Here is a 15,259-nt window from a genome sequence, read left to right on the forward strand (position 1 = left end):
TTAAAAACATTAAATAGTTCTCTGTCTGCATCCAGGCTAGATCCCGGCGGTCTATAGCACACCCCAAGCACTATCTCAGGGGAGGCTCTAGTAGTTCTTTTACCCAGTGTAATCATTGCCCATACAGACTCCGTCTTATCCATTCCATCACTTATTATTTCTTTACATTTTAGCTCATTATTGACATACTACAATGCCACACCCCCAACTTTACCTTTTTTCCGGTCATTCCTAAACAGCACATACCCTTCCATACCTGTTCTCCAGTCATGACTGCCGTTCCACCATGTTTCGGTTATTGCTATGATATCAGGTTTCATTTCTTGGACCAGGAGCTCCAATTCCTCCATTTTGTTACCTAGGCTTCTCGCATTCGTGTATAAACATCTAACTGTATGCTGTCTATCCTTTCTCCCATTAGATATGCAATTTGGTACGGACCCCGTACTGTCCATCCGCCCCCTCTTTCTTATGTCCAATTCCCTACCCCTACCTATATCTGTGCTTATCTCTTCGCCCTCTTTTTCAGTGTTGGAATCTGGCTTGGAGATTAACTGGACATCTCCCAACCGTCTCCCCCAAGTTCCTAGTTTAAAGCCCTTTTGATGAGATGAGCCAGCCTCCCTCCCAGAAGTCTATTTCCTTCCCTACTCAGGTGAAGTCCATCCCGTGAGAACAGCTGTCTGTCCCCGAAAGCCTCCCAGTGGCCATACATCCCAAAGCCCTCCTTATAGCACCACTCCCTTAGCCAGCTATTTATCCTCACAATTCTGTCTGCCCTTTGCTGTCCTTCTCTAGGAACAGGCAGAATCCCACTGAAGATAATCTGAGCCTCTACTTCCTTAAGCGTCTTCCCCAGCCTGGCATAATCTCCCTTGATTCTCTCTAGCGAGAACCTAGCTGTGTCATTCGTTCCTACATGAAGGATGATCAAGGGGTTCTTACCTGCTCCTTTTAGGATCCTTTTCAACCGCAGGTCCACATCCCGTATCTTAGCGCCCGGCAGACAGCACACCCTTCTGTTTTCTGGGTCCGCTCTGGTCACAGGCCTGTCTAATCTCCTCAGTAGGGAGTCTCCAATCACATAAACCTGCCTTTGCCTGTTCTTGTGTCCACGTTGGTACTGAGCTTAAATAATTCCTCTCCCTCCCTGGTATTTATCCCTCTGATATATATATAGAGAGAGAGAGAGCGAGAGAGCAATCAGATCTCCCCTCAGCCTTCTTTTGGTTCGGCTAAGCAAGCCAAGCTCTTTGAGTCTCCTTTCATAAGACGGGTTTTCCGTTCCTCAGATCATCCTAGTAGCCCTTCTCTGTACCCGTTCCAGTTTGAATTCATCCCTCTTAAACATGGGAGACCAGAACTGCACACAGTATTCCAGATGAGGTCTCACCAGTGCCTTGTATAACGGTACTAACACCTCCTTATCTCTACTGGAAATACCTCGCCTGATGCATCCCAAGACCCATTAGCTTTTTTAACGGCCATATCACATTGGCGTCTCATAGTCATCCTGTGATCAACCAATACTCCGAGGTCCTTCTCCTCCTCTGTTACTTCCAACTGATGCCTCCCCAGCTTATAACAATAGTTCTTGTTATTAATCCCTAAATGCATGACCTTGCACTGTTCACTATTAAATGTCATTCTATTACTATTACTCCAGTTTACAAGATCATCCAGATCTTCCTGTAGGATATCCTGATCCTTCTCTGTATTGGCAATACCTCCCAGCTTTGTGTCATCCGCAAACTTTATCAGCACACTCCCACTTTTTGTGCCAAGGTCAGTAATAAAAAGATTAAATAACCGATCCCTGAAGAACTCCACTAGTAACCTCCCTCCAGTCTGACAGTTCACCTTTCAGTATGACCCATCGTAGTCTCCTCTTTAACTAGTTCCTTATCCACCTTTCAATTTTCATATTGATTCCCATCTTCTCCAATTTAACATACAATTCTCCCCCGAGGAGTTTGTCTCAGCGATTGGCTGAACAAGAAGTAGGACTGAGTGGATTTGTAGGCTCTAAAGTTTGACGTTGTTTTGTTTGAGTGCAGTTATGTAACAAACAAACAAAATCTACATTTGTAAGTTGCGCTTTCATGACAGAGATTGCATGACAATACTTGTACGAGGTGAATTGAAAAATACTAGTTCGTTTATCATTTTTACAGTGCAAATATTTGTAATCAAAATAATCATATCAAGTGAGCACTGTAGACTTTATATTCTGTGTTGTAATAGAAATCATTGTGTTCGAAAATGTAGAAAAACATCTGAAAATATTTCATGCATTTCAGTTGGGATTCTCTTGTTTAACAGTGCGATTAATCGCGATTAATTTTTTTGAGTTAACTGCGATTAATCGGCAGCCCTAGTTTTAACAATGATCAAGCTTCCGCTTTTCGAATCTCAGCCCGTCATTTCCTGCCACTGTGAAAATTTAAATGGATAAAACTTAAAATGCTTAAAACTCGTAATTTTGCGCAACTGTGAAAAATTTTAAATGATACAAATTGGAGGGGAATGCTTAAAAAATCCACTATTATCCAGCTGGACTTTTAGCCATTCTTGCTTCAGTCCTAACCGCTTTCTTTGCTGGTCATCCCCTGCTCTCTGCTAACTTCTCCTCACTTCTCGGAGGTCGTTATTCATCCAGCCGGGCCTGGAGCCTTTCCTGACACGTTTTCCCCCCTTGTTTCAGATCGCTTTTGTGTTCCGAGCCTCCTGGCGCTCTTTCGGCCCAGCCGACTTCTTCGACTAGTTCCTTTCATCTCCCCGAATGTGCCCGTTCAAAGTCAAAAACCGTCGTTGGCCGGGTTTTTGATGTAATGAAACCGAAGTCGCTCATGATTGCTCTGTCCAATCTGGCTGGCTTCTTTTATCTTGTGATTCTCACTGCACCTACACTCTGCATGTGAAAGCGTTGACATTTTTTCCTTCTTTGTATTGTCCCCCAAGAATATTGGGGTACCCCATTTTTCATAGGGTTATGGTTTCTTTGAGTCTCATTAGCATTTACACACATTGGTCAGGGCAGGCGTTAGGAAAAAAATGGGCATCTTGTAATCCAAAATTAACCTGACGGTCAATTTTTCACAGTGCACCTTTACCCCGATATAACGCGACCCGATATGACACGCATTTGGATATAACGCGGTAAAGCAGCGCTCCGGGGGGGGGGGGGGCTGCGCACTCCGGTGGATCAAAGCAAGTTCACTATAACGCAGTTTCACTTATAACGCGGTAAGATTCTTTTGGCTCCTGAGGACTGTGTTATATTGGGGTAGAGGTGTACATCTTTTCCCTGTAATCTTGTGGCATAGGGTCATTCGTTGGTCACTTACTTATATCTGTGGCTCGCAACCTTTCCAGACTACCGTCCCCCTTTCAGGAGTCTGATTTCTCTTGTGTCCCCCCAAGTTACACCTCACTTTAAAATGACGTGCTTACAAAATCAGACCTCAAACCACAAAAGTGTCCCCGCCACACTAGTACTGAAAAGCTGCTGACTTTCTCATTGTTACCATCTAGTTCTAAAAGAAATCAATTGGAATAGAAATACTGCACTTACGGTATGGAGCAGTATAAACAAGCCCGTGTCTGTAGGAAATTTTAGTTTGTCCTGGCTTTGCTAGTGCTTTTTATGTAGCCTGTTGTAACACTAGGCAAATATCTAGAGCAGGGGTCGGCAGCCTTTGAGAAGTGGTGTTGCCAAATCTTTGTTGTTTTAAGGTTTCGCGTGCCAGAGCGGCAGCGCGTGCGGCAGATGGAACCCCAGACCGGTTAGCCCCTGCCAGCCGCGGTCCCGGCCTCCGGCCCCGCTCAGCCCGCTGCCGGCCCGGGTACCGTCCATCCAGGCCGGCAGCGGGCTGAGCGGGGCTGGCGGCCAGGACCCTGGCTGGCAGCAGCGTGCCACTAAAAATCAGCCCCCGTGCCGCCTTTGGCACGCTTGCCGCAGGTTTCCGACCCCTGTGGATGTACCCCCGGAAGACCTCTGCGTACCCCCCTGGGGTATGCATACCCCTGGTTGAGAACCACTGACTTATGTCAAGTATTTTCTAACTCTAAGGCCTAGTATGACTAAGCTAAAATCTGACAGGCCTTGCGTTTCAGCCCTATTTACTTAGATACCTAATAGATAATTAACCAACGTAAGAATGGCCGTACTCGGTCAGACCAAAGGTCCATCTAGCCCAGTATCCAATGCCAGGTGCCCCAGATGAACAGGAAATCATCCAGTGACCCATCCCCTGTCGCCCATTCCCAGCTTCTGGCAAACAGAGGCGAGGGACACCATCCTTGCCCAGCCTGGCTAATAGCAATTGATGGACCCGTCCTCCATGAGCTTCTCTAGTTCTTTTTTGAACCCTGTTCTAGTCTTTGGCCTTCGCAACTGTCACGGAGTGTGGGGGGACTCAGGGCCCTGCACCCCCGGCTTCCTGCGATTCACCATGACTCTCAGCCAGCCAGTAAAGCAGAAGGTTTATTCAGACGACAGGAACACAGTCCAAGACAGGTCTTGCAGGCACAGACAACAGGACCCCTCCCCCAGTTAGGTCCATCTTGGGGTCCCAGGGGCACCACAGCCCCATTGGGGGGGGGCAGAGCCCCATCTGGGCTCCCTCCATTACCAGCCAGCTCCTGAAACTCTCTCCCCAGCCTTTGTTCAGTTTCCTGGGCAAAGGTGTCACCTGGCCTCTAACCCCTTCCTGGGTTCTCATGTTACATGCTCAGGTATTCTCCCTCAAGGCCAGTCTCCCATCCCCCCATGCAGACCATCCTAGCCACACTCCCCTGCCTTCCCAGCCAACACTCCCCATTCAGCATTCAAAGGCCACATTAAGAACAGTCCCAGTTCGTCACAGCAACATCCTCTGGCGAGGAGTTCCACAGGTTGACTGTGCATTGTGTGAAGAAATACGTCCTTCTGTTTGTTTTCAACCTGCTGCCTCTTCATTTCATTGGGTGACCCCTAGTTCGTGTGTTAGGAGAAGGAATAAATAACACGTCCTTGTTTGCTTTCTCCACGTCGGTCACGATTTTATCGACCTCCGTCATATCCCTTCCAATTACTAATCAGTCTTATTCGTCTGAAATCCTGCAACTTAACTGTAGTCAACATATGATGATTGTACATGACGCGTTAGTGAATCACGACATCACCCCATAAATGAACAGTAAAATGAACTGGTTACGCCCTGGGGCTTTCTAGCAGACCCCAGCCTCGCCCAAAGTGATTTTGACCCCTCACCTATCCCCCCACAGGGATGAGCACAGCGCCGACCCTTACCACAGCGGGTACGAGATGCCGTACAGCGGGGCGACTGCCGGCCCCACCTACGGGCCCCCCCAGCCCTGGGCGCACCCCGATATGCACGTGATGCAGCAGCACCATCTCCTGCCCATCCAAGCCAGGTAAATCGCCCACTTCCTGCTCCTCCCAACCTGCCTCCCCCACCTCGGCCTTCCCCTGCGCACACTGACGGTCTCGCCCCCCACCCCAAGCAGACTAGGCAACATCGCGGAGGTGGACGTGGGCATTGCCCCGCCCGTCATGAAGAGCTTCAAGGAATTCCTGCTGTCCCTGGACGACTCGGTGGACGAGACGGAGGCCGTCAAGCGCTACAACGACTACAAGCTGGATTTCCGGCGCCAGCAGATGCAGGACTTCTTCTTGGCGCACAAGGACGAGGAGTGGTACGTCCGCCTCAGGGCGCGGCCCCGGCTTCCCGTGTGCGTGTGCGTGTGCGTGCGTGCGTGTGCGAGATCCGGGCCGGAGACAGAACCAGACGGACCCAGCGGGGCCGGAGTTTTGGGGCGCGGGCGGGAGGTTGAAATTCACAGTTCCGATCCGACGCAAGGAGGTGGGGGGGGGGTGCTGCCGGTCTGATCCGGTTGGACGGGGTTCGGGGAGTCTGCCAGGTGGTTCTGATCCAGCGGAGGGGAGCTGGGAAGGCTGCCATGCACAGGCCAGCGGTTCTGATCTCAGGCCGGGGCGGGGGGTTGCCACGAATGGCCCGGTGGTTCCGATCCCTGCCGTAGAACGAAGGCCAACTGGGTGTGGCTAACCCCGGGCAGCTGGCCCCATGTCAGCCTTCCTTGCCTCTTCTGTCACCAGCTTCTTAGCTATTTCCCCGATCCCAGCTCTGGGACCGCGCCAGTTCCCGAGAGGTTGTGGGGTCCGATCTCTCCTGTGGTTTCCCCACGGAAAAGGGGGGGGGTCGTTTAAAGCCCTTTTTGTTCAGTTTTGACGCCTCGAAACCTGGCTCTTTGCAGACCGCCTCGTTCATTCGAGCGAAGAGACGCCCCCCACCCCGTCTCCCCAGCCCAGATGCTCCCCGTGAGCTGATCCTGGCCCCCATCTCCCCGGCCCTGCACGCGCCTGAAGGGGCGTTGGCGTTGCGGGCTCGCGAGCCGGGGTTCTGATTGGGATCGGCCCAGAGCGGGCAAGCGCTGAGAGAACGTGGGGGTCGGAGCCAGCCCTCCCGATTCTGACGAGTGGCTCCCCCGCCTCGGTTTCCCCCTGTGTAAAACAGGCGTGGTTTGTTGGACATGTTACAATAGTGGCTAGAAGCCCCAGAGCAAGGAGATTGGGGGTCCCATTGTGCTGGCCGCATCAGAGAATGACCAGTGACCAGGCTCCACTGAGATTGGGGGGGGGGCTTGTGCCAGACACCAGCAAGCAAGAGTCCCTGTCCCAAAGTTTCCAGTCCAGATAGGCAACAGGGCAGGAGGGGAAACTGAGGCAGGATGAGACATGATTTGCCCAGAGCCATGTATCTGAGCTGGGTATAGATCCCAGGCATCCTAACTCCTTGCCACTAGACAACACCACCTCCCAGCCCCCCTGCTCTAACCCACCAGCCCCCACTTCCCTCCCAGATCTGGGGAGAGAACCCAGGAGTCCTGGCTCCCAGCCCCCCCTGTTCTATCCCACCAGCCCCCACTCCCCTCCTAGAGCGAGGGCATAATGCACCATGCCTCAGTTTCCCCTGCTGACAAATCCGGTGTACCAACCCCCCCCCGCAGTGAATGTAGGAGCGTTGTCTGTGTGGCTACTTCTGCGTGTGGTTCTTGGACACTAGCCTACAGGCGTCTCGTAATTTCTTTTTCTTTTTTTTTTTTCTTTTTTTTTTTTTGGGGGTGTGTGTGGCTGATAACTGTTAACTGACCCTTTTCTCCCCTCCTCCCAAGTGCCAGAATCAAGAGAATTCAAAATCAGAAGTCACTTTTGCCGTCAGCCTGGAGAATCTAAATCTCTTGATTTTTTTTTGGTTTTTTCTTCCGGCTTCTCTCTCTCGCCCGTGATTTTTTTTCTTTTTTTTAGCTAGATAGCCAGGGCCGAGCACTGAGCACAATGCAGTGCCTAGCTGAATGTACAATGGTCAGGAATCAGACAGCCAGAGCCGCGGAAAAAAAACATAAACCCACCCGAGCCGGGATTTTTTTGTTTTGTTTTCGGTTAACTAAACCGCCCGGCGAGAGAGAGCGAGTGCCCGCCACTCCGTAGCCAAAACAAAGCGCCCAGTGGTTAAAAACCCACCGAAGGAATCTCTCAGGCTCCCATCGGAAAAAGCTGGAGTTGATCCTGAGTGTATGTATGACACACGTTCTGTCTTATTCGATCGGACCTCAACTCTTTTTAAAAAAAGACAAAAAACAAATACAGTACGAGAAAACAATCGGCTCCCCCGAGGTGGTAATGGGGGGTCTTGATTCCCCCCTGCCCTTTGAAAACCAGCGCGAAAACAACCCTTAAATTCCGGCCCTGAATCTTGGTTTCTTTCAAGGAATTTAGGCGTCTTGATTCCCATGGAGACCCAGGGGAGTTAGGCACCTAAATAGCGGTAAAACTCCGGTGTTACGGTTGGCCTTAGAGCTTCTCCCCGCCCCCCCGACCGAGATCTGAGCCCCCGGTTTGGACCGGACACTGAATCTACAGGTGGGAAGTGTTAGGGACCAGCCAGGGGTCACCTAGATTCGCTGGCCCAAAGACCATGTCCTCCAGCTAGCCAAAGGCTAGGGGAAGCGATTGGCGTGAGATTAGAAGTGGAGCGAAGAACAGGTTCCGGGTCCCAGGGCTTCCGGCGGGGATCTGGCCTCCCATTCTGCCCCGCAGAGCGATGGGTAATCGATCCCAACTGGGATCCGGTATTGTTGACACAAAGAGCTCCCTGTCTAAACAGCAGGGGGGAGAACCCAGGAGTCCCGGCTCCCAGCTCCCCTCCCAGAGCTGGGGAGCGAACCCAGGCATCCGAACCCTCAATCCGCCACCCCCCTCCCCCCCGACCCGCTCTCGGCTTGATTGCAGTCCGAGCGAGGAACCAATTTGAACGTCATCCGCCAGGCACTTGGCCATCAAACGTGCCCGGGAGCAAACTTAGAGTGTAGCTACAAAAAAACCCCGATGTGGCGAAATCTCATTTTTTCCTCACCAGTGTCCGGCGCGAATCGTCAATAAATAAGATCCGGGGCGGGGGCTTGTCCCTGCTTCCCCCCTGTCCTCCCGCCCCGAATTTTTTGCAATGCAACCTGCATGTGCAGCTCCTTTACAGGCGTCTTCTCTCCACTGCGCCCCGTTCTGATCTTTCCTCATCTGCCTTTTCCCCCCGCCCTTCCCGAAGGTTTCGCTCCAAGTACCACCCGGACGAAGCGGGGAAGAGGAAGCAGGAGGCCCATGGCGCCCTGCAGAACCGGCTCAGCGTCTTCCTCTACCTCATGGACAACGGCTGGTTCGAGAGCTTGCAGCTGGATATCGACAAGGCCAACGCGATCGTCAAGATGCTGGACGCCGGTAAGGGGGGCCTGGAATGGGCGGGCTTTGGTTCCGAAGATATCGGAGGGGGGCGCCCCGAAACCCACGTTGTTCAGATCCAAAGACCCCGTCCGTCTAGGGATCCAAAACGCCCGACCGTGGAGTCTGAAGACGGGCGCCTCTACCACTGGAGCTGAAGGGAGATCCTCCCCTGGCGGCAGCAGTAGTAGCTCTTTTATCCACCGTTTCTTTTCTCTTATTGGGAAGGAACTTGGCCGTGGCGGGCAGGGGGTCCCCTCTGAGCCGCGCCGACGACCCCAGACTGACCCACGCCAATTTTTTTTTTTCTTCTTTTTCTTCTCCAGCCGTTATCAAGATGGAGGGAGGCACGGAGAACGACTTGAAGATCCTGGATCAGGAGGAAGAGGAGGAGAGGCAGGACAAGGCTGAGCCGGGGAAGAAGGACGAGGCCCGACTGTCCGACGCCGACCGCAAGGGCTCGGACAAAGAGGACAAGAAGGAGGAAGGCAAAAAGGTCAGGGGAGCCGACACATCCCGGCTCTGCCCGTGCCTCAGTTTCCCCGCCGGGCCCGCTCGCCCAGGCGCTGGGGTGATGGGTGCTATCCAAAGGAGCCGGGTAGAGAGCCGTTATCCTGTCACCTTGGGGGGGCGGGGAGGCAGGTGGGTTCCCTCGGGGCGGAGGGCCGGCTTGTTGGGGGCGTGCAGAGTCTCTGACGGGTGCCCCCCGCTCCCCCAGGCTGACGGCGACGAGCCGGTGGAGGAGAAAGCCAAGAAGTCCTCCGAGGAGGAAGAGGAGAAGCCGGAGAAGGAGGAAGAAGCAGAGAAAGAGGCCAAAAAGGTGGGTCCTAAGCCCCACCCCATCCCGGTCCCCTTTGCTCCTCCCCCTCCTGACTGGCCCCGCCCATTTATCCTCAGTCCCGTGCCCTTCATGCCAGTCCCTGCCTGCCCTGTGCGCCCCCCTTTCTGCAGGCTCTGCCCCTTTCCTGCTCACCGGGCCTTCTCCTTTCAGGCCAGCAAGAAGCGCAAGCGGAAGCGCAGTGGGGACGACAGCTACGACGAGGGGAGCGTCTCCGAGTCTGAGACCGAGTCCGAGAGCGGCCGCGCCGAGGACAAGGAGGGTGAGAGACACGGGGGCCTGTCCCCAATATGGGGGCGCTGGCTCCTCCCCAGGGCGGGGACTGGCTGGCTCAGGGGGGCGGGGAATGGGGCAGGGGCCTGTCCCCTCTAGGGGGCGCCGGCTCCTCCCTGCGGCGGGGACTGGCCGCCTCAGGGGGGCGGGGAATAGGGCAGGGGCCTGTCCCTTCTAGGGGGTGCCGACTCCCACCCGGCCCCAGGGCGGGGACTGGCTGGCTCAGTGGGACTGGGAACGGGATATGGGGCAGGGCCTGGCTGGCTCGGGGGGGTGGGGGAATGGGATATGGGGCGGGGACTGGCTCGCTCAGGGAGGCGGGGATCGGGATATGGGGCGGGGACTGGCTCGCTCAGGGAGGCGGGGATCGGGATGTGGGGTGGGGACTGGCTCACTCAGGGAGGCGGGGATCGGGATGTGGGGTAGGGGCTGGCTGGCTCAGGGGGGCGGGGAACGGGATGTGGGGCAGGGACTGGCTGGCTCGGGGGCGGGGAACGGGATGTGGGGCAGGGACTGGCTGGCTCAGGGGGGCAGGGAACGGGATATGGGGCAGGGACTGGCTGGCTCGGGGGGGCTGGCAATGGGATATGGGGCAGGGACTGGTTGGCTCAGGGGGGTGGAGAACGGGATATGAGGCAGGGACTGGCTGGTTCGGGGGGGGGGCAGGGAACAGGACACGGGCCGGCCCCCCCTAACTCTGTGGCGCGGGGTGCAGAGGAGAAGCCCAAGGAGGAGAACAAGGCGAAGGAGGAAGAGGACGAGGCGGCGGCGACGACGAAGGCCAAGGAGAAGGACGGCTTGGAGTGCAAACCCCGCCCCCTCCACAAGACTTGCTCCTTGTTCATGCGCAACATCGCCCCCAACATCTCCCAGGCCGAGATCGTGGCGGTGAGCGGGGGGGGCTGATATTCTGGAGGGGCGCCGGCGGGGAGAGCATAGATCCAGTCCCCTTCCTAACACCCCCCGATCTCTCTGTCCCCCCAGCTCTGCAAGCGGTACCCCGGCTTCATGCGCGTGGCCCTGTCCGACCCCCAGCCCGAGAGGAGGTAAGTGGCATCCGCCGGGGGGGGGGAACCGGGCAGAGGCGGGCGCTGCGGGGGGGTCCCGTGTGCCCGGGCGCTAACGCCGGGCGTGTGCGTCAGGTTTTTCCGCAGGGGCTGGGTGACTTTCAACCGGAGCGTGAACATCAAGGAGATCTGCTGGACCCTGCAGAACATCCGGGTAAGGCCGCGGCGCGGGGGGGCAGGTGGGGGGTGTTGGAAGCTGCGCCCCTGAGTGGAGATTTGGGGGGCGCATCTCAGCGCCGGGCGAGGGGTCCCTGGGTAACCAGCCGCCTCGCCCCAGAGGTGGGCGCATCTCAGCACCGGGCAAGGGGTCCCCGGGTAACCAGCCGCCCCGCCCCAGAGGTGGGCGCATCTCAGTGCCGGGCGAGGGGTCCCTGGGTAACCGGCCGCCCCAGAGGTGGCTGCATCTCAGCACCGGGCGAGGGGTCCCTCGGTAACCGGCCGCCCCGCCCCAGGGGTGGCTGCATCTCAGCGCCGGGCGAGGGGTCCCTCGGTAACCGGCCGCCCCGCCCCAGAGGTGGCTGCATCTCAGCGCTGGGCGAGGGGTTCCTGTGTAACCAGCCGCCCCAGAGGTGGGCGCATCTCAGCGCCGGGCGAGGGGTCCCTGGGTAACCGGCCGCCTCGCCCCAGAGGTGGGCGCATCTCAGCACCGGGCGAGGGGTCCCTGGGTAACCAGCCACCTCGCCCCAGAGGTGGGCGCATCTCAGCACCGGGCGAGGGGTCCCTGGGTAACCGGCCGCCTCGCCCCAGAGGTGGCTGCATCTCAGCGCCGGGCGAGGGGTCCCTGGGTAACCAGCCACCTCGCCCCAGAGGTGGGCGCATCTCAGCACCGGGCGAGGGGTCCCTGGGTAACCGGCCGCCCCGCCCCAGAGGTGGCCGCATCTCAGCGCTGGGCGAGGGGTCCCTGGGTAACCGGCCGCCTCGCCCCAGAGGTGGCTGCATCTCAGCGCCGGGCGAGGGGTCCCTGGATAACCGGCCGCCTCGCCCCAGAGGTGGCTGCATCTCAGCACCGGGCGAGGGGTCCCTGGGTAACCGGCCGCCTCGCCCCAGAGGTGGCCGCATCTCAGCGCCGGGCAAGGGGTCCCTGGGTAACCGGCCGCCTCGCCCCAGAGGTGGCTGCATCTCAGCGCCGGGCGAGGGGTCCCTGGGTAACCGGCTGCCCCGCCCCAGAGGTGGGCGCATCTCAGCGCTGGGTGAGGGGTCCCTGGGTAACCGGCCGCCTCGCCCCAGAGGTGGCTGCATCTCAGCACCGGGCAAGGGGTCCCTGGGTAACCGGCCGCCTCGCCCCAGAGGTGGCTGCATCTCAGCGCTGGGCGAGGGGTTCCTGTGTAACCAGCCGCCCCAGAGGTGGCTGCCTTTCAGCGCCGGGCGAGGGGTCCCTGGATAACCGGCTGCCCCGCCCCAGAGGTGGCCGCGTCTCAGCTCAGTCTGCGTCTTTCCTCTCTCCCTCCCCCCCCCCCCCACCCCCTCCCAGCTGCGGGAGTGCGAGCTGAGCCCCGGCGTGAACCGCGACCTGACCCGCCGCGTCCGCAACATCAACGGCATCACGCAGCACAAGCAGATCGTCCGCAACGACATCAAGCTGGCGGCCAAACTCATCCACACCCTGGATGACCGCACCCAGCTGTGGGGGGCGGGGGAGCCCCGCGAGGCCCCCCAGGTCTCGGTCAGTATCCGGGGGGGGGGGGGGGGGAGGTGTCACGCCTCTGCCCCACGGCTTCCCACCAGCCTTCCCCCTCACACCGCAGCATCCCATGGAGACCCTGCAAAGGGTTCTGGGGGCGTGATCTAGGGCCATGGGGACTGTCTGTTCCCCCCCCCCCCCCCCGCCTTCCCGGATGGCCCCACAGGCTTCTGGGAGGCGGCTGAAGAGGGAGCCCCGCCCCAAAGGTTTCTGGGAGGTGGCTAAACAGGAAGCTCCACCCCAAAGGTTTCTGGGAGGTGGCTAAACAGGGAGCTCCGCCCCACAGGCTTCTGGGAGGCGGCTAAAGAGGGAGCAGTGCCCCATGAGCTCCTGGGAGGTCCCCCCTTTGCTCACCTGTCCCGTGTCCCCCCCGCCCCCCAGAGCCTGCCCTCCCAGAACCCCATCCTGAAGAACATCACGGACTACCTGATCGAGGAGGTGAGCGCCGAGGAGGAGGAGCTGCTGGGCAAGACGGGGGAGGCGGCCGACGAGCCCCCCAAGGAGGGGAACCCAGCCGAGATCAATGTGGAGAGGGACGAGAAGCTCATCAAGGTGAGGGGGGCGGGGAATGGGGCAGGGGCCTGTCCCCTCTGGGGGGCGCCGGCTCCCACCCGGCCCCAGGGCAGGGACTGGCTGGCTCAGGGGGGCGGGGAATGGGGCAGGGGCCTGTCCCCTCTAGGGGGCGCTGGCTGGCTCAGGGGGGCGGGAAATGGGGCAGGGGCCTGTCCCCTCTAGGGGGCGCCGGCTCCCACTCGGCCCCAGGGCGGGGGTCTGTCCCCTCTGGGGGGCGCCGGCTCCCACCTGGCCCCAGGGCGGGGACTGGCTGGCTCAGGGGGGCGGGGAATGGGGCAGGGGCCTGTCCCCTCTAGCGGGCGCCGGCCGGCCCCAGGGCGGGGACTGGCTGGCTCAGGGGGGCGGGGAATGGGGCAGGGGCCTGTCCCCTCTAGGGGGCGCCGGCTCCCACCCGGCCCCAGGGCGGGCACTGGCTGGCTCAGGGGGGTGGGGAATGGGGCGGGGCCTGTCCCCTCTAGGGGGCGCGGGCCCTGCTCCGCACCTGACCCCTCCCCCGGTGCCCCCAGGTGCTGGACAAGCTGCTGCTCTACCTGCGGATCGTGCACTCGGTGGATTATTACAACACCTCGGAGTATCTCAATGAGGACGAGATGCCGAACCGCTGCGGGATCGTCCACGTGCGCGGGCCCATGCCCCCCAACCGTGTCAGCCACGGGGAAGGTACCGCCAGACGCCTGGGTTCCCCCCAACCGGGGAGGGGAGTGGGGGCTGCTGGGTCAGAGCAGCAGGGCATGGGAGCCCGGACTCCTGGGTTCTCTCCCCAGCTCTGAGAGGGGAGTGGGGGCTGGTGGGTTAGAGCGGGGGGGCTGGGAGCCAGGACTCCTGGGTTCTCTCCCTGGCTCTGGGAGAGATGGGGGGGGCTGGTGGGTTAGAGCAGGGGGGGCTGGGAGCCAGGACTCCTGGATTCTCTCCCCAGATCTGGGAGGGGAGTGGAGGCTGGTGGGTTAGAGCAGGGGGGGCTGGGAGCCAGGACTCCTGGGTTCCCCCTGGCTCTGGGAGGGCAACGGGGGCTAGCAGTTTGAGCCGGGGGGCCGGCGCTCAGGACTCCTGGGTCCCCTCCGCAGTGGCCGAGTGGCAGAAGACCTTCGAGGAGAAGCTGGCCCCGCTCTCCACTGTGCGGGAGTCGCTGTCGGACGAGGAGGCCCAGAAGATGGGCAAGAAGGACCCCGAGCAGGAGGTGGAGAAGTTCGTCACAGCCAACACCCAGGAGCTGGGCAAGGACAAGTGGCTGTGCCCACTCAGCGGCAAGAAATTCAAGGTGTGTGTGGGGGAACCGGGGGGGTGAGGGACTCCCCCTTCCTCAGTTTCCCCAACTCACCCCTGTCTCCGCCCCCTCCCCGGCAGGGCCCCGAGTTCGTGCGCAAACACATCTTCAACAAGCACGCCGAGAAGATCGAGGAGGTGAAGAAGGAGGTGTCGTTCTTCAACAGCTTCCTCATGGACGCCAAGCGCCCGGCGCTGCCCGAGATTAAACCCAACCAGCCCCCCGCACCCGGGCAGGGTACGCGGCCCCCCCCCCGGGAGATGGCGGGTGGGGGGGTGTCGTGCCCCTGGGGTTCGGGCCCATCTGCCCTCCTGGGTCTCACACGGGAACCCTGGGCTTCGCTGTATGGAGGAGTGAAAGCAAGGGGGCTGGGAGCCAGGACTCCTGGGTTCTCTCCCCGGCTCTGGGAGGGGAGTGGGGCCTGGTGGGTTAGAGCAGGGGGGGCTGGGAGCCAGGACTCCTGGGTTCTCTCCCCGGCTCTGGGAGGGGAGTGGGGCTGGTGGGTTAGAGCAGGGATGCTGGGAGCCAGGACGCCTGGGTTCTCTCCCCAGCTCTGGGAGGGGAGCGGGGGCTGGGACCCCCCCAGTGTCTTATATCTCTGCCCTTCCTTTCTTCCCCTCCTTCCAGGTCTCACCCCTGGGCTGCCCTACCCACACCAGACACCCCAGGGGCTGATGCCGTACGGACAGCCCCGCCCGCCTATTATGGGATACGGTGGTAAGTTGGGATGCGGAGTTCAGTAGGGGATGCCCCTTCCTGCTGGGAG

The 15,259-nt window shown here is 59.0% G+C and overlaps 1 protein-coding gene across 2 annotated transcripts in view; it reads left to right on the plus strand.

Annotated features, from left to right (window-relative positions):
* The window catches only part of SRRT (serrate, RNA effector molecule), a 31,378-nt gene that overhangs the window by 15,444 nt on the left and 675 nt on the right, over positions 1 to 15,259 (plus strand). The window contains exons 3-17 of one of the 2 annotated variants that reach the window (XM_065417080.1): positions 5,269 to 5,418; positions 5,512 to 5,700; positions 8,628 to 8,797; positions 9,124 to 9,293; positions 9,516 to 9,617; positions 9,789 to 9,897; positions 10,624 to 10,796; positions 10,893 to 10,954; positions 11,051 to 11,129; positions 12,447 to 12,638; positions 13,038 to 13,208; positions 13,736 to 13,889; positions 14,294 to 14,487; positions 14,574 to 14,730; positions 15,103 to 15,210. In XM_065417080.1, the coding sequence (XP_065273152.1) occupies positions 5,269 to 5,418; positions 5,512 to 5,700; positions 8,628 to 8,797; positions 9,124 to 9,293; positions 9,516 to 9,617; positions 9,789 to 9,897; positions 10,624 to 10,796; positions 10,893 to 10,954; positions 11,051 to 11,129; positions 12,447 to 12,638; positions 13,038 to 13,208; positions 13,736 to 13,889; positions 14,294 to 14,487; positions 14,574 to 14,730; positions 15,103 to 15,210 (2,180 nt within the window). The remainder of the gene's footprint in view (positions 1 to 5,268; positions 5,419 to 5,511; positions 5,701 to 8,627; positions 8,798 to 9,123; positions 9,294 to 9,515; positions 9,618 to 9,788; positions 9,898 to 10,623; positions 10,797 to 10,892; positions 10,955 to 11,050; positions 11,130 to 12,446; positions 12,639 to 13,037; positions 13,209 to 13,735; positions 13,890 to 14,293; positions 14,488 to 14,573; positions 14,731 to 15,102; positions 15,211 to 15,259) is intronic. The other variant, XM_065417079.1, reaches the window with a different exon arrangement.

The sequence above is a fragment of the Emys orbicularis genome, chromosome 15 (assembly GCF_028017835.1).
Source record: "Emys orbicularis isolate rEmyOrb1 chromosome 15, rEmyOrb1.hap1, whole genome shotgun sequence".
NCBI classification, from domain to species: domain Eukaryota; kingdom Metazoa; phylum Chordata; order Testudines; family Emydidae; genus Emys; species Emys orbicularis.